This window comes from Cinclus cinclus, chromosome 2, assembly GCF_963662255.1.
Source record: "Cinclus cinclus chromosome 2, bCinCin1.1, whole genome shotgun sequence".
Classification (NCBI taxonomy): domain Eukaryota; kingdom Metazoa; phylum Chordata; class Aves; order Passeriformes; family Cinclidae; genus Cinclus; species Cinclus cinclus.
In genome coordinates, this window is record NC_085047.1 from 108,943,637 (window position 1) to 108,970,262 (window position 26,626).

Below are 26,626 nucleotides of genomic sequence, written 5' to 3' on the forward strand. Positions count from 1 at the left end.
CACCAGCCAGAGCTCCAGCTGCAGCTCAGAGCACAGCACACCCCAGCTGCCTGCACTCCATGTACTCCTCAGCATTGCAGAGGAAAACAAAGCTCAACAAACACACTGACGTGAATAAACCGCAAGAACCTGCACAGTGTTACAAAACCTTCTTACCAAATACGGACAATAAGATGCCATCTGTGCTGCCAGTACCAGACCATCTAGAAGATCTTGGTCAAAATTCACTATCCATCTCATGGGTGGTATTCCACCTGAATAAAACACAAAGCAAGTCATGAGACTCTTCTCCCCAAGACACCTATTTTGTTCTAGATAGACAACTATTTGAAATCACTGAGTAGAGGAAAGAATGTAAGAAGGAAACATCCATTCACATGTAGAATTCCACTGGCATATTTCTATTTCACAGCTGTTGCTGAAAACTTGAAAAACCTCACCTAGAATATTGTAACTATTATTCACTCTGCTGCAGCATGTAAGAGTATTCACCACAGCAGAATGGAAAACAAATGACCTAAACCTCATAGATTAGGAGCCTAAATATGTACACTTTTAATTACTATAGGCCTCACATTAACAGAGCTACTGAAACTCATGAAAATATGCAGAAATCCTTTAAAGTTGAAATGCTTAAGACACAAGGAAAGGTTATCGATTTTCTTTAAGGTCATATTAACTCATTTGCCATAAATGCAATATAAATGAGACCTAACAGCTCAATTGTTACAGTACAAATCACAACTTCTACAACTGTTGAAAACCCCAATGCCTCAGAAGATTATAAAATTTTTCTAATATTTCTAATGCTTTTATTAAAATAAAACTGATTTTTAAGACACTAAATGGAATTTATTTACGATTTCTTAAATGAAGCATCCATATCTTAAAATATGTTAAAATATTTAACACTGCATTTACACAACTTTACTGTCTCAGGTCCAAGCTCCCAAATTTAGGAAACACTTTGGATTTCAGCCAATGGCAAGGTTTTCACACGGACTGGGATCAAGCTTTCTCATATGGGACAAATTATAAAGGTTTCATTTATCTTTTACACTTAAAAAATTAGTCCTACCCACAACAACCCCCTGCACCAGATCCTAAGCAAAATCTGTCATTATGTAGAAAAAGAGAAGACATTTATAGACTACAGTTGAGTCATCATCAAAAAATTAAATGTCTGTCACTTCACATCAACTTGCACATGCTTCATCCAGCTTTAGTAAGAAAAAAACAGGAGCAGATGCTGCACAAACTTAACAACAAAGGTCTGTAAATCCATCTCAGTTTAACTCTGTGACCTTGGTAATGATTTTAGTTTGCTGTTGCTTCAGTGTGGTGATGTTTGGGCAGATCCAAAAGTCGTTATTTTTTCCAATTCATGCTGTGAATTGATCTAGGTAATATTATTCTAAATATTCATTAAATATATTTTAAAAAACAATCAATAGTATTTAAAATCCTATTTGCATGAATATTTCATTTTCTTTAAGTTTTCAAAACAAAATTAAAACTTGCATTAATCTCATTGTGTCAAAATATTTTTTTTTCTAATTGTTTAACCGAAAGAACTTTTTCAAGCAGAAATCTCAACTTTCAAGTCTTGAAAACTCCATATGGGAAGGTACAAAAGATGGGAGTCTGACTGGATATATAACATCTTCCTGTTACTTATGACAGGAAGAGATTACTGTAATATGGGCCTTAACATCTAAATTGTAACAGCATTAATTTTAACTCCATTCAGACATCTATTTTACAAATATCTACAGGTAGGAGACATTAGTTTCATTCCATCTTCTCAGTAATCTGCTCGCAGTTATTTAAAAAATATTTAATGTAGTCACTGCAAAAACAAATATTTTAAAAATAGCAAAATATATTTTTGAAAGCATAAAGTCAGTCTTTCTAACAAAAATTCATCATTTTATTGATTATAGTTGGGACCTATAAAAATCAATAAACTGTTTTCTTTTTCTATTAATAACAGTCCAGACTCTCAGCACATAATATCAGTATTTTTAATAAATCATCATTTTCAAATTTTCATTTTTAACTTTTTAAAAGTAATTATTTCTGCTTTTCTCAGTCCAACATTGAATTATTCTTCTGGTTATAAATCTAGATGGATTTGCTGAGCATGGTTATGGAAACTCATTAAGCCACATGCTTTGAACAAAAGAAGTAATTTTATTTTTTATCCTACTTTATATTTCACTTTAAATACACTATTTGTTGCTTTTAGTCTTCTGGTGAGAATATTACTTGAGCACACTTAAGCAGTAGTAGATGTGCCTGTATCACAGAATGGTTTGGGTTGGAAGGGACATTGAAGATCACCAAGCTCCAAGCCCTGCCATGTCCAGGGACACCACACACAGCACTTTTGTACTTTGTTGTGTTCTCACTAATCCTTGCTTTCATGCTGGTAGAATTGTCTGTGTGCCAACAAAGTAACTGGGGAACAAAGCTGGCTTAAAAAGAAAGAGCAAAAAATTAATTTACTGTTTAATCTGGATCACCCAATTCAGTTTTGCCATGTAGTCATATGAATGTGCCAGTGGAAATGAAACATGGTAAGAATATTTTTTAAAAACCATTTATTGAACTATAGCTTTATAGTTGTGTAAATGGGAGCATAATGAAAAAAACCCATTAAGTGGAATATTTCCCATCTTAGCTAATTAAATACTTCTGTAAGTATTTTTGTTGTTTTTCAGTTAATCCTCCTACTATCAATCAACCTACTTACCTCAAAGGCTTGTGAATAAATTAGTCAGAAAACATAATGTATTCTTCCTAATTACATCAAATCTAGCAGAACATCTGCCAGCTAACCACTCTACAGTAATTAAGTTTTTAAAAATAATTAAGTCAATTTTAGTAGAAATAAACAATAGAATCATAATTATTACTCAGGATACCTCTAAGCATGTAAATATATTGAATTTCATTTGTATTGGCATTTCTTGCAAAAAAAAAAAATCAAGTGGAGCTTTAAGATAAAGATTTTCATCCAGTGTGATGATAAAAACCTGGACAAAAATAGTTTCAAACAAGAACAGTAACAGGTAGCAAACAACTCTGTGTGACTGGGGGCAGGGGAAGAGAAAATTGTCCAAACTTTCATTTCTGAATTGAGACAGATTCCTGCTACTTGCTAGTTGCATCCCAAAAGGGCTGGCTGCAAATTTTGATAACGCCAAGACTAAAATGGCACATTCTAAATCTTCCATTAATGAAGAGGAGTGAGATAGAAACCCCAATTAGGCAGATCATGAATTGTACTCTGCATAGACTAATGAGACTGGGAAAAGTGGGGACTTCAGAGTTATGAAAAGAAGAAGAGGCAAAAAAAGGAAGCATTTCCAAAAATAATCCATTGATGAGACAACAGCGGACTGGAAAGAAGGTAAAAAGAATTCATAATTGGAGGAAAGATTTTGGCAGTGGGAGAAGATTCTGAAGACCAGAGAGGTGCATAGAGACAAATGTCACTGGATGTCCAGGGACTTTGGCCAGACTTGAGATAGGTGTCTGTGAGCAGCAGCACAGCAGGAATTGACTGCACCTTCTCCTGATGTTCCAGTGGCCTCCCTGGCACAGAGCAAATGTGAGCTGAGTGCTGTGGGAAGCAACTGGGAATGTGAAATTATCAAATAGGGCAAGAGCTGGTTCTACAACAAAGCCAGGATCCTGACCCACCACAGGGTGTTTTGTACTCTGTCTCACAAGAGGTGAAAGTACTTGTTTAAAGGCAATAAGCAGGCTTAGCTTGGAGTGGATGTGCAGCCACCTATGAGTGCACTCAAACACTTTTTGTGGTTATGGAAACCTAAAAATACACTGCAAAAGGCCACTGCAAGGGACCTGAAATGAGAGTAGCTCTGTTTCACTTGCTGATTCCACACAGCACTAAAGGAAGTGGCATGTTTGGTGAGTTTGGTGATTTGGGACCAGCTTAACTCTTGAATGCATTTACTTTTAACAGGTTTGTTGGGTTTTTTTTTTTAACTTGTAATGGCATCATGTTGCATGCATGTAACAACCAAGCATAACAGCACTGTCTCCATTTCTCTTGTGACGGGTTAAGCCAGCTCTTGAAGACACACAATTTCATTCATTCACAAAGCATTTCTACATAGAAACAGCAAAGTTTTGCTATGGCACTCTAATTATTCATCATATTTTCTTTTTTTTTTCCAATTTGTTTTAAAGTAAGCCCAGATCCACTGAGTTTTTTCTAAAACTTGATGAATCAATAAAAAGTCTCCAAGGTTTTGCAATGATTTTTTGCCCATAATCTATTTTTCAAAAAAAATCCAAACACCCCCCCAAAAAAACAAAAAAAAAAACCCATTTGTTTATATTTGTTATTAGATTTGAAGCCTCAAGGTTTTTTTGCAGGACATGGAAACTATTTTGCAAATTGAGATAATCAAGGAAATACTTACAACAATTCTACACAAAAATGACAAACCACTTATTTGTTGGCAGAATACCAAGCAAAAGTCACCATAAAACTCTAGTTAATTCTTTTTTCTCATTTCTTTAACATGTAAATGAGATAATGGACCAAGGAAAAATACTACACATTTTAACTTCAGTATGGTTTTGATTGCATTTTCTGTCATAGAAAAGCAATGAAAATGTATTCTAGGAAAAAAGCCCTGTAAAATGAAGCACAAACTTCACTGAAACACAGGAACCTTAACTGCTATCAGATATCCACAAAAAACATCCTAGATTGTGTACTTTCCAATATTTTCATATGATTTTTTTTAAAATTGCACAAAATTATCTTGCCCCCATCTGGAGATAATATAAAATAGATTAAAGAATTGGCTTTGGGAAGAAAAATTGGTTGCAAGTGTTCACAAGGAAAGGACTATAATTTAAGCTCTTGAACAACTGGAGTAATGATCTGAAACAAATGGGATGAAATCCAGTAATGATGCTTCCACAATACTACAATTAATTAAGAATAATTTATTATGCAAGTGCTAGCTGGAAAATTGGATAGAGAGAACTTCTGCAGAAAAGAACCTGGACAAAACATTAAATCCAATACCGTTGCAGAAGAAGAAAATACTGTGCTACCATGCATTAACAGGAGTGTTGCATCTTAAGCACACAGACTGATCTTTCCACTTCTGTTCATTTCTAGTAAAGTTTCACCTCTCATAGAAACCAGCAATGGGCACCAAACTTCAAGAGAAGGAGCAACTAAAAGGGTTTACAACAAAAAAACCCTGACCTGAGTACACTGAAAGACTGAAAGAATGTAAATGTTTTGCCAAGAAGGGGGACAGAGAGAAACTGGAGGAGAAGGTAACAATCTGCAAATATGTATAAAGTTATTGGAAAAGCGAAGATTCATTACCCACCATATTTTAAGAGAAAAGATGGACTTAATCCAAAATTTCCCATGCTAGAGTTTATGTTAGACAATAGGAAACTCCTTCAAATGGAAACGAGTGGGAAATTCTGGCAGATACTGCCTTAAGTGGATTGGAGAATCTCCTTTTTCAGAGATTTTGATAACAGCCTAGGTAAATACCTGTTCTGAACACTACAGGTATGTTCAAATTAGTCTTTGATTGTGAGAATAAAGCTGGTCTCATTCTCCATTTCTGGGATTTATTGTGGTTTCTTTTTAAGTTTCACTTTTATTAACTGATCCATCATCTGGATAAGCAGAAATATGATGTATTGGAATTATGTGGATGAGAAGACCAGAGCCACCACTGTGACACTGCACAGTGTAAAAACTGTTTTTATACCAAGGATTTAAAAACTTAAAGGATCAGATTTAGTTTAATCTACTAAATTTAAAAGTTATTTTATATTAAAAAGTAAAAACAGCAATAAATATTTAAAGTACTGTATTTCTTGTGAAGCTTGTTCTGCTGTTTCCACAAATAATTAAAAAGTTTAAATTATTGCCATCACTTGAAAAATCCTTATATCTAAGGAGGCACAAGAGATACCAATGATAAACCTTTTGTTACATAGCCACAAGCAATTTTTTTTCAATTTCTGAGCTACTGAAAAACAGAAGAAAAAATATACAGAGCTAGGCTACTATCATATAAGAATTTTCAAATAATCCAGATGCATTCTCATAAAAATCTTGAAACTGATGGCCTTTTGTGATTAAAAGTATGTAACAGAGCTTTATAAGTCATTTAGAAATTAGACTATGTTACTAGGAGTAGTAATGGAATGGTGCTATGACAGCTGTCTGTATATGAAGGCATGACACCAAGAGTAGGAACAAGAAGTTTTTAAATAGCTTAGTGGCATACACAACTGTCAGTGAAGGAAGAACCAAGTTACAGTATTAAGCAGCAAACTCCCCAAAAAAGTATTTTACACAGAACAGAGATTTTAAATTTACTTACTGCTTCAGAATATTGTGATACTACAAGTCTGCAGAGGTTGAAAATACAATTAAATTTGTAGAAATCTAGTACAGCATTACAGAAGTGCCACCTCCATCTGAAGGAGTCCTGAATTTCAAAGCAGGAAGTCTCAGAGTATCTATAAAGTATTTCTGTACATTTGCAATGTTACTCATCTCTAAGCAACTTCTGTTGAAGGTAGAATACTGAGCTACATCAGCCTTTAATATATCACAGTACATCCTTTCCATGTAAACTAGTGCAGAAATAATGGTTTATATTATTATTCAGCAAATTTTTACTGTGGAATCTGAAAATCTCTGGAGGTGGAACTAATCTATAGATATAATAATACCTATAGTCCTGCCTCAGTAGCTTAAATCTGGCACTAAACACAAACATTTACAGAAGAAATATGTAGCAAAAACCTTCCCTGTACATGGTAACATTAGAACCAGAACAAGCTTTGAAATTATAGTACTGAAGTGTATCACCCAGAGCATAAGAAAGATGAGATTAAATACGTCTTTGAACAGGTTATTATTTATTACATAAAATATAAGATTAAGAGATTGATAACATATCTGCCTTCAGAACACACAGCATGGCAAATAAGTCTAATTTTATTAGAGATTAAAGAAAAATTACAGTTCCTACCTCAGGCAGGATGCAGGATACAACTCTTGCTTATCAAAACTGATACTTATTCATCTAAGAATGCTTGAAATATCGCTGACAGATCAACTTAATACCACTCTCAATTCATAATTCCAAGCAGAAAAGTTCAAGAAGCACCACATGGGGCAACAACAGAAAAACAGAGACGCTGGGGATATGTCTCATTTATTCCCATCTGTTGCAGAACACTTTTACCCTGAGGCATGCACATACATCTTTCTGCTTCTAAAAAAAATTCCCACAGTCTTTCACTCTCTGTGCAGTTTTGGTTTATTTTCACTGGTTCTTATCCTGAACAATATCTTAAATTGACAAATTTCTGCGGGTTTAATGTATCACAAAAGAGCAGAATTATTTTACATCCATCTCCATTTCATTGGCCTTCAAGAGAAAACTTCCACCACCAGGGTGAGGAAGCCCCACCAAGTCCATGTGACCCCTCCAGGACCCTGGACATCCCATCAGCTGGACCAGTGCTGGAACCAGGGCTGGGGACCTCTGGCCTTCTCTCACTCATTTCTTTTTTTCTCTCTTTCTTTTCATCTCACCTCTTTATCCAAAACCCACTGCCACATCCTTACATAGTAGCTCAGGTTTTCATAGTAGCTAACATATCAACTTCCAAGTGTGTGATTTACACCTAAAACTTTGTGAGTTTTTGCAGACCCTGACTTTTGTCATTCCTTTCAATTGTGATTATTTATGGATGTTGGGTGCTCCTTTCACCTAAGGGTGGGACCTCACATCATGGCATTTCACTTATAGATCATTCAGATTTAAAATGCTACAAATCACAGCAGTTCATTACAGCACTGCTGGCTTCTGGACTGGCTTCACAATGATTACTATAATGCCTGTGGTTTTTTATTTAGTAAATAAAAGTTAAATAGTGCTCTCAATGAAATTTATTGTTTGCTACTTAAAATGAACTAACAGAATCTTTCTCAAACTTCACAGTCTGAAACATGTTTTCTCCTCACAAAATATCTGAAGTATACTATTACTATATCTGCAGCTATATCACACTCAATTTTATATATATATATATATATATATATATATATATATAATATATATATTTTGCATGCATTGCAGAAGTAGCATTAATTACACAAATAATCAGAGCACTTATTTATTCCAAATAACATAAAAACACTGAAAAGTTCCTTGTTTGGCTGAGTTTGGCTGAAAGTGGAATTACTGTTTAGTCGTGTCACAGTGCATTGCAAGTAAGGAAACAAAATTTCTTTCTAAGAATTTGTCTGATTACTTTTCTTTAGAAAATTATGTTTTTGAGGGCCACCATATATTTACATGTATGCATTTTTTCATATAAGCATACACATCTACAAACACACATAGGTATGTTTAGATATGCACATATGTACACATAAACTTATACAAAAATATACATACCTTTACTTTCTTTTTTAAGACCTTTTTGACAGGTTTTCAAATATGAACCCTTTGAATGTTTTCAATAGAGAACTCCAACGATGATCCTTCTTCAAACTTTACCTCCCTGAAGCTTCATAATGCCAGACAGTATAAACTGTACAAAATGATTTTTTATACTAATCAAAAATCTAAAAAGTTAAATGAAACATGAAGTTCTGCTTATTTCTCAATGACAAATGGACTTTAAACTCGGAAAAAATTATTTTTCTCTTTTTTATTAAATAAAATTCTGATATGAACTTGTGGGTTTTTCAGCTATAGGAAACAATCATGGAATGTTCAAATCAAGAAAGGCAAGCAGGACTGAAAAGCCAATTTATAGCACTCCATATTTATATCTTATGCTTCATTTTTATGTTCTGCTGTGTAGATCATGAAACATAACACAGAAAAATGGTTTAAAACTTTGTTAATTTATATTTTAGGAAATATTTTCCAGGATTTATCATTCAAGAACAATGTTCTCTTTTTCTCTTTGCTACAAGTCAGACTTTTATAATCATGATAGCAGTTAGATAGTCTTTTCCTCTTCATTAATTCAGCATTTTATTAAGTGTGTAAAAAGCAAGATTTGTTACTTTGGAAAAGACTGTTTTGCAGTGATTCTAACTGAAAAAAATTAACATGAAATTAAACAAGGTTCTTCCCTTCTACCCTTCATAGGGTGGAACTATTCTTTAACTCTAGTTTCTCAATTTTCTCTGAGACTATTAAATTGAGAAGCAAAAATCAATGGACTCCCTAAATATCCTTCCTAAAATCTGGAGAAAGAAAGAAGAGAGGACAGATGACAAAGGACAGAGAAAGAAAAATTAATTAAAACATAGGAAAGAAAAAAATATGCTTCTGAATTGCTATGTCAGAAATAAACTAAAATAAAAGCTCTACAGAATCAGTTTTAAAACCAGAATTCTACTTAACTCTCACACAATTTTGTGATGATATGTAATCACACACTAAAATATCTCCTTCCCTGACATTTTAGCTCAGATGACATGCTGAATAGATAATAATCAGAAAATATATTCAGAAAATATTAAAAATACATAAAAATTAAAACCACAAAACCCCCAGCCTCACTAAGAGTAAAGTGAATAAAATGCATAAAACCCAAACCTTTCCTAAATGGAAGTAAGAATCTTGCAAGATGCCACAAGGCCTAAGATTGCCAGACACACCTATGTTTGCAATGGATTTGAATTTCTCTTCCATCATAAATAGATTTTCCCAGTAAAGCAAAGATGTATCTGCTCTGGGGACAGCTCTTGAATCTCAGACATAGATTGACTGTTCAGTTATTGCTGATATTGACTGACTGTCATCTTCACTAACAATTTTATATTAAATATAGAATTATTTATTCTTTTCAAAATCTTCCTGGAACACACTGAAGAAAATTCCCTATTTCTGAGAACGTAATTTATCTTTTTTACCATTTTAAGAGTCATAATTAAAAAAGAGATATACAGCTTCTCAGGAGACAATATAATTCACCAATCTGCAAGATTTTCTAGTGTTTAGGGACTACAGGATTTGAATTACAATATTCCAATACTCCAGCAACTCTTCAAGGGTTTTTCCCAACTGTTAGTTCTTCATGCTATCAGCAATTAGGCTTTCAGAGAGAAATGTTGAAAACAAACATGAAGATGAGGAGTACTAGAAGGTAAACTAAAAATTTCTTATCCTCAAATAATTAATGCTTCCTCTGTTATCATCATTATTGTCCATATAACGCCTTAAGTGGGCACTGAATCTTGTGTCTCATGTATAATCATAGTCTCAGCATAGGCATAGCTGCACTTCACAGTTTTATGGCATTTAGACTCAAGTTTCAACACTGCTTTCCAGTTTGTGGTCAGTAAGACATACAAAGCCTGCCCTTTCAAAACACATGCCAAGATGCTTTCAAAATGTATTTACTTTTCAGTAGCAGTAAGGAGAGAAGATGTGGAGACACTAAACTCCTTGCTAATGTTCTCTCTTAGCTATTAAGATCTTAATTCTTGCAAGAGGAGAGTTCTGATGAATGGTATAGTTATACCTCCAACTTTAGAAGAGTGTAATAAAGATGAATATTTGAAACCTCTTGGCACTGCAGTAGCTTAGGCTTTTCTCACTGTCACATTTCACTTTAAGGAGCTCAGTTATCAAAGGAAAGACTGAGAAATTTGGCCTGGATAGATCTTCATTTATTTAGTGGAAAGTAATCACCCAACAGACTGTTTTGAGCTGAAAACAGCACGTCAATACATTTTGCTAGTCAGGGCTAAGTATTCAAAGCAGAGTGTTTAGATGGTAATATGCAGGAACTTAAACGTTAAGCAAAAAGTGGTAATTGCTCTGTGATCTGCACTGTAGTAAGAAATGATTAAAAAAAAAATAAAAAGAAAATCTAATCCTTCTCTTAAAATTAGCAAATAATAACGACCAAAATTCAAAACAGGGGATGTTTGAGACATTCAGCTGAGCTGCATGAACACTTAATACACTCCGACATTTTTTCTCATGACACTTAACTTCCTCTGGAAAAGCCTGCTTAAATGCTTAGTTTAAAACTAATATAATTCAAAATGTCAAAATATCTGAGTATAAATTTAAATATTAACCTTAACATCATAAAACTTAAAGGATCAACAATATATCAGAATATTAAATCTGCCAAGGAATAGAAGCTCTTCTCCAGTGCATGATCTTAAGAAACAAATTCAGACTAATGACCTCTGGAGGATATTTCTGGTCACCAGACTCCAGCCAGACTTTGTGCTACTCATTGTAACCCTTTGAGCCTGGCAGTTCAGCCTAATTTCAGTCTGCCTCACTGGGCTCTTAACTGGCCTGTACTTGACTAGTTTGATTTTGAGGATGTTACAAGAGGCTGTTGAAAGCCTTGCCCAAGCTGAGATAAATATCTATGCTCTACCCCTGTCCACTGAACTGGCCATGTCATCATGGAAGGCAGTCAGGTTGATCCAGCATGATTATCCCTTTGGAAATTCATTGCAATTACTCACAGAAATGTTCCTGTACTTTGTATGCTTGGTAATGTTTGCAAAGATCATTTAGTTCATCAGCATCCCAAGAGACGAGTGTGACTGGCTTTGAAGCTTTCTGGATTCTCTTTCCAGATGGGAATGACATCTCTTCCAAACTCTGCCCCCTAAGGCTGTCCTGACCTATCCAAGGCTGCTGAACTGACCATGTACTGAGATTGGCCTCTCAGCACTTGGTGAACCCCATTGGGTCCCCTGGGCTTGTGTTTGTCCAGTGGCTCCCCAGTCTGATCCTCCTCCACCATGGCTAAATCTTCCTTGTTCCAGACTTTCCCATTCATCTCAAGTGCCTGGGATGGCTTAGTGCTCAATCTTAAACAGTCAAGACCAAGGTAAAAAAGAAGACGTTGTGTCCCTCAAGTCTTTTCTGTGTTCTTTGCCTTCAGATTCTTTGCTTCATTTGGCAGAAAGAATAACACAGTAGCAGACACTGAGGCATTCATTCAAATTCATTCTGAGGCAGCAAAAGCAAAACAAGCTAGAGGAAAGTGAAGGCTCAAAACAGAGGATTCAAAGAGATATTGAGATGTCATCTCTGAAACAAAACAGTGTAAGATTGCACAACTAAACACTTTTATAATGCAAAGGCATAACAGTAAGACACACATTTCACAATTTTTCAGAATTTTCTCCTTTTTTTGAATTATCAGGTCTTTTCTGATGCTCATTTATGCAGTCTGGGGAGATAAATGGAAATAGAAGCAAAAGGGCATGCTTATGTGCATAAATCAAGTTATTTCTGTGTACCTTATAGAAAAGAGAATACAGAAGTAATGAATCAAAAACCTCTAAAGAAGTTATATAGCAAAACACTATATGTAATTTCCCATTGCAGGAAGTATATATAAACCCTGCCTTTTCATTCTAATCTTGCACTTCTCTGAAATCAGAAAAGTGTAATTAAGTGAAATTGTAGGCAAGAACTGTAATGCAGATAAATGTCTCATGGCAGTAACCACAGAATTCATCTTCACCCATGACCCAGAGTCAAAGCTACATGAGATTTGCAATAATTAATATATCAACCTAGTGTGTTACCTGTACTTACAGCATGATTTAGCAGAAGTTATTAATATTTTCTGAGAACACCAATATTTTAAATATACTGTTCTTCTAGGGTGCCAATTTTGGGGAGCCTTTAGAACTAAATAATTGTAAAAAAACCCGTACTTTACAATTGCTGATAACTATATGATGACTTATTAGAAAAATACCCCTCATTTTATACTACAATTAATTATATACTCTTAGGCAACTAAAATAACACTTTCAATAATTGGCCCCTTCAATGCATCCTTAGTACATATTCCACTTGGACACCTGAAGCTTTTTTGCCTGGTAATGTCCACTACAACTGGACTTCAGAATTCAGATTCACTCCTCTCATCTTTCAAGACTATAACTCAATTAAAAGTCTAATGTTAAATAAGATTTATTTTGGCACTCGGATTCTTCCCACTGAATTCCCACAGACCAGAACAAGGCCAGCCACACCTCAACACCCAGGTATTACTGGAGCCTGCAATCCAGAGAACAGACAGAGGGGATGGGGAATTTATCCATGCAGCCTTTACAGTGAGCCACAACCCTGGCCAGACAGAGACATTCTCTCTGTAAGTTGTCAGCTACACACAGGGGGCTCAGAAAAGCCCAGTAGAGCAGTGCTTGCAGCTGTAAGAAAGCTCCAGTAAAGCAGGCACAGATAATAAAAAGTAATGTATTGCAAATACACCTACCTACTGCAGGACACATTATTTAGCTAGGGAGCTCCCTGAGTTACTCATAAGATCAGACTCAGGCTATGCACAAACAGCTAGTTTCTGTTGGATGCAGGAGCTATGGAGTAACATTTCAATCTTACCAGTAGAAGTATTCAACATATTTGAGAATAGCCATTACAGTTTGCTTCTACACAGGAAAGTGAGAAAAGCAAAGGGATAGTAAAAGCATATGCAAGATAAAGATTCTGCCCAAATGAGATTTATGAAAGATGAAATCCAGATAGATTATCCATAATTGAGAGAGGTCATAAATTACTTGAGGCAAAAAATGGCAGATATTTTTTACCACATGTGGCCTATGAACCATTCTGGAGGTCATCCCTCTTATCACCAGATTTGCCTTTCTTGGGTTTACCACACACCCAAAATTTCTGCTTGAAAAAGGCAATTAAGTTAGTTAGGGTCAAGAAGCAAAAGGGAAAAATCATGAAAGAAAACAGAAGTAATAATTACTACTGGTTGAACAGTTTATCACATTTGAGTACCAGAAGTGCCTAGATCAGTCTTAAATGGAAAGGGTAATTTTATCTAGCCTTACTCAAGCAGTTATGAGAGTCAACCTGCTTTTGCAAGCAGGACAAGATTTGTAATCTGGAACCTTGGTCTCTACTGCCTTTCCAAATGTCATTGACTAAAGGACATACAAAAACATTCTAAAAATTCTGAAAAGCTAGCTCTCAAACACACCACTATAAGCACATATAGAACAACTGAGTCTGACTATAAACAGGAATATTAAGATGCAGTAATTACCGGTAGCACTTCCTGACAACAGTAATGGAAAAAAGAAAGTGAGAGGGTTCACATCACCCTTTATGCCTAATTAAAAACTATAAGAACACACAGAATTTAGAAGATACATCATGAACAGTGCTAATCAAAAGATGCTGATCTTGGAACACAGAAACACAAGGAAATTAAATACATATGGGCAGGCAACAACTTATACTAAAAAGATACTTTCAGTGGCAAGTTGACACAATACCTCTATGAGTAACAACGCAAAATCTACAAAAGGAATTTTAGAAGAAAGAACATAGTAAAAGAATTATCTCACCTCTCTGACTATCTTTCCACACAATTTGTCGATTTTTCTCATAATTTTTATTCAACCAGATGAGGATGGCTCGTTCATATCGAGAATATATATTACTGCATAAAGGTTCTAATTTTATTCCTGGCATGTTCTGCAAGCTTTCCAAGCTCAATGGGTCAGGACAAATACGGGAAGAAACCCGTGGAAGAACAAACACCTGAAATGATAACAAATGTTTTAAAGCATGAACTGTAAGAAGAATTTTGAGCTGACAGATAAAGGAAAAAACAAACTCAAAAGGTTTTCTAATTTAGAAAAGGTTTAGGAGATTGCACATTAGCACCCACATAACCAGTACACAGGATGGTGAAAGGTCTCAAGGGCAAGACAAATGAGAAGCCACTGAGATCACCTAGTTTGTTCAGCTTGGAGAAGGCTGAAGAGTGACCTCATCACCTCAGTCTACAAATTCCTCAAGGAGGGCAGAGGAGAGAGAGGTGCCAATCTCCTCTCTCTGATGATCAGCAATATGGACACAAGGAAACGTAATGAAGCTGCAACAGGGCAAGTTTGGATCCTAGGAAAAGGTTCAGCACTCAGTGGATGGTCGGTCACCAGACCAGTGAAGTGATCATGGCACCAACTCAGAGTTCAGGGAGTATCTGAAGAATGCTCTTAGCCATATGGTTTAGTTTAGGCAGTCCTGAGGAGCTGAGAGCTGGACTCGATGCTCCTTATGGGTCCCTTCCAACTTGAGACATTCTCTCTCTCTCAATCTCTCTGATAAATACTCTTTTGTTTTCAACTTTTCTCCAACTTTTTATGAACCCTGTGAAACCACTAGGTCATCTGTATTCCAAGAATTACTGTGCATATTCTGTCCAAAGCACTAATTGCTGAACTACTTACACTGATGACCAGAGCAATCTATAGACAACATCCAAATCTTTCATGACCCAGTTGCTTATTTAGGTCCAAATTACACTGATTATTTCTCCTGAAAAGACTCACATTAAATGTCTAAAATAAAATTCAGGGCAAAATTAGTTTTCTGGCCTGAAAGTGCACACGGGTGGCTCACGTCCAGCCTTTCATCCACCAGAACCTCCAAGTTCTCCTCAGCAGAGCTACTCATGATCTGTTCATTCCCCCAGCCTGGACTGATGCTGGAGGTTTCCTCAACCTGACTGATATAAAACCTGATTGAATCAAGGCATCTCAAGCTACCTTTTTAGGGTTTCATCTCATCAGAAAACAAAAAATCAGAACCCAAACAACAAAACATACACTCATACTATTAATTTTGCTGGGGTTTTGCTCTGCCTGTCATGTATCTATGAAGACTACAGCAAACTGAAATAACTGCAAAGTGACTTGCTTTCTAGTAATCATGACTGCATTTTTCCACATCCATGTTCCCATGTGCTCTTAAGTCATCTGCCTCAGCCCATGTACACACAGTGTTTCATCTCTATTTTTTATTGTGCTTTCCCAGTCAGTAATCACATAATCAGAGAATAGCTGATGTTGGAAAGCAGCTCTGGAGATTGCCTGGTCCAAACCTCCCTCTTCAAGAACAATCAGAGTGCTTTTCCAGGATTGCATTCTGCTGGGCTTTGAATACTTCCAAGGACAGTAACTCCACAACCCCCTCAGAGTATCCATTCTAGTGTGTGACCACTGTGACAGGAAAAAAGGTTTCTTAAGTTTAAAGGCATTTCCTGCATCTCAGATCTTGCCTGGTGCCTCTTACCATGTCATGAGGCACTACTGAGGAGTTTGGCACTGTCCTCTTTATAACCAACCTCCCCTCAAGTACTGAAACACATTTCTTAGATACACTCCCTGCCTGAGCCTTCTCTTCTCCTGGCTGAACAGTCTCAGTCCTCTCAGTTCCTTGCTAAATGACAGATGCTTCAGTCTCTTAAATCAGCTGTGGGATCCTTCATTGAAGTCACACTGCAGTACATCCACATATGACTTGTACTGGGAAGCCCAAACATTAGCTATATTTTTAATCTATTTTCCATCCCTTGGAACAGAAATAAATACATTTTTCTTCTATGCAAAAAAAATGTTACTGATCATTGATGAGCATGTAAATTTTCCTTTGAAAAAATGACACCCAATTTTTTCTCTACCATCAGTAAAAATAAAATTGAACAAAATTTGAGAAGTCTATACTGACCAAGTTGATAATATTTTAAAAGGAATAGGTATTATAAAAAAAATGCTTAGCTGTTTAAAAATTCCATTCATATGTAAGGTAATAAATGTTACAGTTATACATCTAGGTAATTACATCCAGTGAAAAGAGCTTCTAAACAGAGTAACACAAAAGAATGACAGAGTTTTCTTTACTTGCACTAATAATTATATAACATTTAATTCTACAAAATGCAGACTGTTATAATGTAACATTTCCTAGTTGGAACATATTAACACAATTATAAAGTCTTAATGAAACTTGAAATATTCTCACTCTCTCTTTTTCCTTCTCTGTTAAAGAGAAATAAAGTACTTACAAGTATTTAGATTTAAAGATATGTTAGGGAAAAAATAAACCTCCTATATACCACAGATCTTTTTCAAAATAAAGATTTTGGCAATCAGTTCCTCAGAATCTGGTAGTAAATATATCTGCAGTTTACCTTGTACATCTGCAGCAGCACATCTGTCCAAGCTCGTTTGCTCATTGTCTCAAATGTTCTGCTCTCCAGAGCAAAAAAACGTTCACCACTTAATTTGCCTGAGCTTCTCATGCTTCCTCTCTTCACTTCAGGTGTGAAATACTTCAGATAAAAGGATGGAAATTTTTTTCAATATTCATTTCATCAGTTTGGATAGGAAATTCAAAAGAGGGCAATAATGAATCAATGGCATAAATGGGTGATAACATCTAGTGTACTGCAAAAGTGACCAACATTAAAACCATTTGCAGTTTGCTGCTGCCTCAGGAGTAAGAACCATAATAAAGAATTTACAGGATTTGAAAGAGGCAATCAGGAAACAGGGAAAAACAAACAAAATATTTTTCTTAAAAATTGTAAAATCTGTAGGATAATCTGATCTCTACTTTAAAACATATCTGTTGGACATTAATATCATGTATAAACAGTATCAGAAGGAATCAAAAAAAAAGAGGGAGAACAATGCAAATGTTGAAGTGAGCTTAAATTCTTACTTAGTCTCACACATATGCTTATATTTATGCAATCCAAAACAGTCACCACAGTAAGAAGACTCATGGTCCACCAAGAATTTCCACTTGTATTCAAAGGACTGAAATGAAGCACACAGGCTTTGTTAAAAAGAGGGGAAAATACCAAACCCACCTACCCTCAATCCAGTATTCACTTCAGTCCATATCTCATAATCTTCAGGTGTAAGCAGAAATTCTGGCATAACATGAGAAAGATATGCTCCTTGGCTTCTGAAATCACAAAGCAGGAAAAGTTAAACAAAAGATAATTATTTTTAAGATAAATCCATTTTTTTTCAAGTTGTTTAACCTTTGTGCAATCTCCTCCATCTCAATAGCCTCTGGACTAGTGATCCAGCTCCATTAATTGCTTAGATGAGCTTTGTGGATAGAAACTCATGTTCAATTCCTATAGCTACTGCTACACACATACAACTCTGGACAGATTGGCTTCTTTATGAGCATTTCTCCTCCATGAAGAATTTATTATAACACAAAACATCAAAACAAATAATGGCCATTTCCATGTGAAAGCCAAATGACCAGTGTTTCATAACTGCCGCAGAATTAGAACTCGATGATGCTTTTATAGGTCTGTGGTTTCATATTTATAAATGATACTGGAAGTCTAATGGGAGCAAGCAAAGGTATTTCAAAACTCTCAATGGACCTGCCATCTCTTCTCAAGTTACTTATAAATGCAACAGGAAAAGTAACTGCTGTAACAAAAGGCAACTTCATTAAACTGAATATCAAAATGTTAATTTCCAAGTGAAGAAAGACTATTCTTTATATCAAATGACACAGTTTAAACAAATGTGCTGGAAAGAAAGGAAAACAGTGTAGAATTTTGAAGCTTGTTTTTCTCAGGAAAGCAGAAAAGGTTCCTGAGTTTTAAGTGAGGAACATTATCATAGCATATCTAGATTTAAATTGTTCTCTGAGTTTTTAAAATGGTTAATGGGAATACAAATTAAACTAACATTCCTTCTTATATAACCAGTCTTTCATTCAAATGAAATTATCATACTGTTCAGTACCATACAGTTCAAAATAAATTTAATTTGTACATTAAAAGTCAGTTTGCAGTAAAGATCATGACAAGTTATTCTTCTCACAGAATTATACTTTTCTACTAACTACAATTTCAGTTTCCATATTTTACTTGGAAAATCATTCTTTATAATTTCAAATTATTGAAATTTCATGTTTTATACAATATCTAGCATATTTTTAAAAACAAATGTATTTTAACCAGGGACACAAAATAGCACCAATTTAGCAGTCTAGTTCTAAAACTCACCATGTCTGAAATTCCCATTTTCCATTCATCTATAAACTCCATTCCATTAAGTCCCTTTTAAAATGCAGCTCCTCCCAAATGAAAAAAATAAGAAAGCTATACAGTAATAATCTTTTCAGGTATCCTATCTTTTTTTTGATGTTTTTACTCGCAAATACATTGGAATAGGCACAATCTATAATTTTCATTCCAAGAAAAGCATGTAACAAGGTTACATGTCATCATAGCAAATCCCTGTATAACTGAATGTTCTCATATTGGGCTGCATTTTGCTACCCAAGTGTTTTAGGACCACTTTCTTAACTTGAATGAAGAGGAGTTTGATAATGTTAAACATGAAGCCAGTTGTCCAAGATCATTATTTTCACACTGTTAAGACATTTTTCCTTAAAACATAAGGCTTGCTAAAACCTGGTTGTACTGTAAAATACCCAGGTTTTTCCTTTACTGATGTGGTAACTCACCAAGGAAACCTTTGACTGGAGTACAATAAAACTGACACTTGGAATGTTGCTTGAAACACTAAGCACAATTCACCTGCTTTGGCAAGTGGAAAATCTGAGACACAAATTATGCTTTATTTGAACCATGCTGACCAGAAAGTAGTGGCTGGAGTAAGAAAACCAAGATCTGCTGACTTTCCACAAATCACAGTGAACAAGCAGGGATAGCAGATCACAGATAAATTACTCATATCTCAGCTGGGTTTAGATGTCTGCCCATCATTACACACAGTCATGCCAGCAGTGCAGACAATCAGACTTTTCTGTACTATGATCTATAACCATCTGTGAGGAAATGCAAATATTCTACATGATCCTAAAATGCCTAAGTAGGAAAAGCAGATCCATAAATGGGAGGCCACAAAGAAATCTTACAGAATTCACACAAACCAGGAGAGACAGAAAACTAACAGGATGTGGTAACGTCAAGCACAAAATATTAGCACCAAATTAATTATAGAAAAGTTCAGGTTGAATAATACCTCCAAAATCATCAAAATACACATAAGCAAAGGAGTCTAGCTAGAAATGCTTTTCTATGAAAACCCGTGGTATTTTTTCTAGGATTGGTATGGATTATTACTTCACGTCTGATCATTTGATCTCAACAACCATCAGTCATCAATGCATTTGTGTACAGAAGCACTGGACTTAGCCTTGACCAGCTGGCTGCTGCTTCAATTCTCCTCTGAATACATCCATGACTTAACAATCAAAGCTCAGTAAAACTGATGTCTTTTATTAAAATCTAGCTGTTAATGAGCTTGGAAAAAAAATCCCAAGAAACACATTCAAAACACTAAAGTAGTTCTTTCCAATTGCTGTTATTTTTAGATGAAAAGGGTTGGGATCCACTTACCCCAAAACTCATCATTTTAAAGTATTCAACAAACATCATTTATGCTTGTTTCAAGATTCCTAGATTCCTGGAAAATCTCAATGGGAAGACTGCACATAAGAGCATCAGAGGAATGGTGAGATGATGAATGAAAAACTTGATCTGTCTACTGAGTCTGTCTAAGAAGAAAGGTTATGAATCATCTTTTTCAATTAAGGAAGCAGAGCTCCTGTGGAATTCCTGTGTTGGATATAGCCCTACCAAAGGACACTTTGATTAGTGCAAACTGCAGACAACCTTGGTAAAAATCAATTAGAGGTTATTTAAAAAAAAAAAATTAAAAATTAACTGAAGGTTATATACATACATCTTATCTCACAAAAAGTATAAAAAAACCTCTAAACCCACTGTATTCCATCTAGTTAGAACTAGGCTTGAAGTATGCTGATTTTAAAAATTGGAAAGAAAAGGTGCATGCATGGATATCTCATTATACTTGTACTTACTTAAGGAAGGAAAGCAATTCACAATGCTGCCAGTGGATTTGGAACACTCTTTCTACTGGATCAGGGGACAATGACTGGCTCGCTGCAATGCCTGGTATTGGTTGCCCATTCAGGTGCATAAACATCTCATAAAAACGTTTACCTTTGTCAACCGCTCGTTTAAAATTCTTCTCTTGTGCAATGGTTAGCTGGACTATACACACATCACTAGGAGAGAAAAAGCCTTTAATAATATTCTTCTAAATGCACAAAATGAGCTACAATTACATGTATCACAAGGCTAATTTAACAAACCATGAATTAAAACCAGCAGCAAGGAAGGTTGAAAAGTGCAGCACTTTTTCATCCTGCAGAACTTTCAGAATAAAGTAATTTTCAACTGTATGGAATATTTATTCCTTCATAAATAAAAACTTTCTGCCAAACATAAATTGCATTTTTATCATGTTTATAAATGTCTATGTGATTGTTTCCCAGGAGAGTGGCTTCTTCACTATTTAGTACCAAGCCAGATAAGATCAAGTAAGTGAGACCACCACAACTGATATATTTCCAGGGTGCTTGCAAGATTCTTGACTATAAAATATTCTTTCTCATCTGTTTCTTGATCTTTATATTATGTGGGGGAAAAAGTCATATTGTTAAAGCACATACTTATGGCACCAAAGAAAGGACAAAGAGGAGTGTTTTCACTCCCAGAGGAGAATCCATTTCAGTTAAGAAGGTGACATATCATTTGAACTGCACGTTTAACAGACACTGCATTACGATACGCGGTACCAGAGTTGAAAACATATTTTAGAAAGTAAAAACTAACACTTGGATGACAGTTTCATATAAGCACCACATAGAAGCTACAATTTTGATAGAAAACTGTGCATTAGAGTGTGTTTATATTCCTTAGATCATATCCAAACCACTTGGGTAGATCTGTTAGCCTGAGACAGACTGGAGTTAGCTCTAAGCAGGCACGACTTACCGTCTCAGTGAATGAGGTATTGAGATGGGATTTTGTCCTTTAGGCCAGCCAAAGAGTGTGAACCAACTCTTCACAGCAGCTAGGGTCTTTTGAAAGAAGGTGTACTCCTCCTTGTCTTCATCAGGAAAAAATGATACTTCACAATTATTTCCTTTCCCATCACTTTGGTTGTCAGTTTCACTCTCTTCATGTGTTTCTTCACTCTCTTCACTTCCATATTCATCACCCTCACTTTCATCAATGGTACTCTCTGAATGATACACACAAAATAAAACATCCAGAAAGATTTCTTATTTCCCCATTTTTTTGTCCAGCACAAAAATATTCAACACACAATTGTTTTCAAAGAACAAAAAACTGCCAGACAACAAATAATACCACTGATACAGTTCCATTAAATTATGCCAAAAAAATTAATTGATAACTTTGTGAATTAAAAAAAAACTTAGTGAGATTTAAGAAGGAGAAACAACACAATGTGGAGAAAAGAGACTCATTCTTTATAAGACTATTGATTTTATGTGCTGTACTATACCCGATAGAGAATCTTCATAGGTTGAGCCAGTTGTTGCACCTAAAGAACTTGTAGAATAACTATGTGAAGATGATTCTGGTGTAAAACATGGCTGTAGAACAACTTCTCCAGTGCTGAAGTCTTTATTGTCTGTAGAAAAAGATTCAAGTTGCAGTTGAAAAAACATATTTTACTATCTGCACTCTAAAAAAATTATAAATTAATATCTACTTCATGCTTCAATTAATCAATTAAAAGTTCTTACCTCAGTTCTTATAAAAATCTCATTTTGGTCATTAGCCTGGGGTCCAGAAAAAAGTTTATGCTTTTTTTTTTTCCCTATTAACTGTATATTTTACAGGATGCATCTTTCTACCTGCTGAGAAGCCCCTATCAGAACGATGCTAGTCCAAGAATTCTGTGTCATGAACAAAATATTCTCAAGGACTTCTTGTTCACAGCTGTGTGATGAGCCTCAGTGCATCATTATCAAGCCCTTTTAGACTAGATAACACATATTTTACAAACCAAACTCAGAAGTAAACTTTATCAATCCATCAGTTCTGAAGTAACAGATGTTCTGACATTCCCATGTTGGCCTAAGATAGGATTAGAGGACCCTCTGTTGTTAGTCCAAAAGAAAAGAGGCACCAAGTGTAGTTTCCAGAGAAGCAAACACACCACTAAGAAAAGAACTCTCTAGGATTATTTTATAACTTTTGATTGCTAGCACTGTTATTTTTATTATCTGTAGGAAGTAAAACAAGAGCATGGTGTCAGAGTGGAGGCAAAGCCTTCCTGGATACCTTTCAAAGACAATGTGTTCTACAGATGTGGTTTGGTCACATTAAAAGCATTCCATACCAACACAGTCTATACAAAATCACATAAAGAAGACTCAAGGAATTTAGCAGTAATGACTTGCTTCAAAACTGACACAAACTGATGTGTGAACAAACCAATAAGCAATCAATGTAGGACAGAAATATCCCATTATTAATGTGAGATAATTTATTATAGAACCATCACTCCATTTTTGGCTTAATCCTCAATGGAAATATACAAAGCATCTTTAAGAAACAAGTTTGCAAAAATGGTCTACCAGTCACCAAAATTAAGAAAAGAAATAAAAAATTACACGTTAATAAGAGAATACTTTTTTTCCCCTTCCTATCTTCATTTAATTGTGCTACAATCCCTGAATGGTGTGGTACCTATACCTATCTTTTTCCATTTGGATGAAAAAGACTAAAATATTACCTGTCTTCTTTCTAATCCCTTTCTCAATTTCCCAAGTATCAATTCTCTTTTCTCTTAAATACTCAGAGTGACACATTTACTTTAAGTTAATGCAGTCTTACAATTCAGTCTTTGATGCTAAATCTGTCTCAGGTCTCACATACTTCCTTACCTGAAAAAATTTTATTTCATCAAAATACACCAGATCACATATACAGCTATAAAAAAACAGCCATTTACTCCACACTGAACCTGCTTTTAGCAGGTTGGACTGAACAGCCCCCATGGATCCCTTCCAACCTGAATTATACAATGATCCAAATCTCTTCCCATAAACACAGCCACACACAGAGATTACGGATCACTGAGGCAGCAGAGATGGGTTCAGGAGGGGGGACACAGGCAGAGATTTAGAGACAGAGGCAGGCAGAGGGAGGCAGGCAGGGAGACATAATGCAGATAAAAATATTTCTGCTCTATGACCACAGGTTTTTATTAGGTCTTAAAAGATAGCTGTGCCCTTCTACCTTCAAGGACAGGAGTTTAAAAACCCTGAAAACTATTCCCAATAGGAAAATAATGATCACATTTTAAAATAATGTCATGTGGTTTCTCTTTTGCTTTCTTCAAAATATATGAACACTGCCTATCAATACAACTCAAATTAACTTTTTCTCTAATGTTTTGTCTATTTTCACTGTTCATATTTAAAACACTTCACAAAAAAAAAATTCTGTAAGATTTTGCTTTTTCCAATATTTTGCAACAAATATTACCTAATCCTTTATATAACTTGTCCTTATTTTCTACAAGAAAACTGAACCAATAAATGATTTTAAAATTTAATTGCAGTACCCCCCTGCAATAAATGAGGAAAAATGACAACTTGATGATCACACCCCTGTTATCACCCTGAAGTACTAATAGACATAATATAAGCTCAGAGATAGAGTGTTGACTGCTTACTGCTTCTCCAGACAATTTTCTGATCAGAGCAGTGCAATGCCAAGTACGGGTATAGGGTAAGAAGACAATTGTCTGTTGTTCCAGCAACCAGAAATGAGAACCTGTTGAAAACAAAATACAGAAATTATTATTTTCTATTTACCAATGGTATTCAAAATAGTTTTTCAGCATAAGAACAAAAAACAGAGTGAACTCTGATCAGAACTCCTTCATTCTTCTCTAATGGTTGAACAGATTACACAGGTGGGACTGCACCATTCAAAATGCTGAAGTTTAGTACAGTGTTTCCACTTCTTAGTTTTACTATGAGCATGGGTATATAATCAGTCTGAAAGAGTCAGCAGAGATTTAATTAAATAAATTAACTCTGCATTTCTGAAAATAAAAATACTACTGAAATTACAAATGACATTAGTGAGTCTCCTAAAGATGCCTGCTAACTTGCTAAATAATATGTCCTATAACTTTTGATAAGGGAAGTTTTCTTGAAAAGCAACTTCTATTTTGATGTAGTATTTATTCTATAAAACTTTACAAAAATGTCAAAATACATATTTAAAAATAAATAGATTCAATTTAAAAACAATAAGATATTGACTGCAGTTGCTGGAATATAATAGAAATTTATGTCCATGCTCTGATGTTCCCTAGAGTGTCTGTTCTACCTGCAGCAACTTTATTGATGTGCAGCAATCCACCTTTTAACTCTCTTTTTGTACTTCACCTCAGTCTCTCAGAGTGTAGTCAACAAGCAAATTATGGCCATCAATGGAACCCTGGGAGCCATCTGTATTTATGTTCTTAGCTCATTGCAACTGACAGGTAATTTAACTGAGCTTAGTCCTATGTTATTAAAATCGGCATTTGTAGTTCTCATTTACTTATTAAGTAATGTTAATTTTAATTAATTGCTTTGACTAAACTGTCAAAAGTAAAAAGAAAAATATATTTTAATAATTCAAGCAGCATGTTGATATTCATCTTGCTTTAATATATTGAGAATTATGCATATTGAAAATACCTTGCACAGATTAAATGAGTATATTTTCTATTTCCTTGAACCAACCTAAGAGAAATTTCTATTTATTGTAAATTTAGATTAATATTAAAAGATTTCACATCTCAGATTAGTTTATTTATAATACAACATAATTTTTGTGGAATAACACAATCAAGGAAAACAGAAATGTTTTAAAAGTACCAGAAATTAGTTTTGTTTTCTCCTCCATACTTCACTCTCCAAACAAAACATTCTTGGATATTGCTTTCAAGGCAACTTTAATAGAGAAAGGTTCCAACTAAATCCATAGCCAACTTCTTATTGGTAAATATTCCCACTGGGATTCCAATTTGATAACAGCCATTTAAGTAAATAATCCAGCTCTGCAACGCTTTGGTTTGCTCTTAGGAAATGTTAGTCCTACTGGAACTTGGCTGGGGGCAAGGCAAGGGCTCTGGCCACTTGCACCTTGCAGCATAATGTTTCTTGTAGCAAACATCATTCTTTCTGCTTTTATTCAGCAAAAAAATCCCAGCAGCAGGGCATCAGCAGGAGAGATGGCTGTAAGAGGTACATCTACACCTCTCTCTGTGCACTAAGCGTACATTTGTACATGCTCAAAACGAGTGTCAGGGCTTGCCTGTTCAACCTTTACCAAGCCATTTAAAGTCACACAGGGTCAATAACTACAACACAGAAAGGTTTGCAACTTCCAGCTCATGACTTTACTGTGATAAATGACAACTCTCAATACTCTGCAGGCACACAGGTGAACTTCAAACAACTGAGTGAGGGGCAGGAGGGGAAGAATGCTGTACAGAAGTTAATGAAAGACAGGTCTCCAGTTACATGAAAGTAACTCAAATGTCTGTATTATCAGACTCAGTCACCTTCTGATTTCTCAGTTTGAGGTATCTCAGCCACTCCCATCCTAAATGCCAGTTTGGGATTCAGGGAAATCTTCATTCATGCTCTGATTTGCGCAGTAATGCAACACAGAAAAGCGTGCTGGAGAGCAGCTGCAGTACACCTGAACCACTTACACAAATTCCATGAGTGAAACTACTCAGAGCAAAGGAAGTAAGTGTGCAATGCCGAATATAAAGAGCAGCCCCAAACATCTGTGTACCAATGAACCCCTCAGAGCTCGTGGTGCTGCCCTA

At 35.3% G+C, this 26,626-nt stretch overlaps 1 protein-coding gene across 1 annotated transcript in view; it reads right to left on the reverse strand.

Annotated features, from left to right (window-relative positions):
- Positions 1 to 26,626, reverse strand: part of CFAP47 (cilia and flagella associated protein 47) — a 260,595-nt gene that overhangs the window by 182,838 nt on the left and 51,131 nt on the right. Inside the window, exons 27-34 of the mRNA XM_062488108.1 lie at positions 24,464 to 24,564; positions 22,280 to 22,408; positions 21,745 to 21,994; positions 20,766 to 20,972; positions 17,753 to 17,846; positions 17,065 to 17,205; positions 14,435 to 14,630; positions 157 to 254 (exon numbers count right to left, since the gene is read on the reverse strand). Of these exons, the coding sequence (XP_062344092.1) occupies positions 157 to 254; positions 14,435 to 14,630; positions 17,065 to 17,205; positions 17,753 to 17,846; positions 20,766 to 20,972; positions 21,745 to 21,994; positions 22,280 to 22,408; positions 24,464 to 24,564 (1,216 nt within the window). The remainder of the gene's footprint in view (positions 1 to 156; positions 255 to 14,434; positions 14,631 to 17,064; positions 17,206 to 17,752; positions 17,847 to 20,765; positions 20,973 to 21,744; positions 21,995 to 22,279; positions 22,409 to 24,463; positions 24,565 to 26,626) is intronic.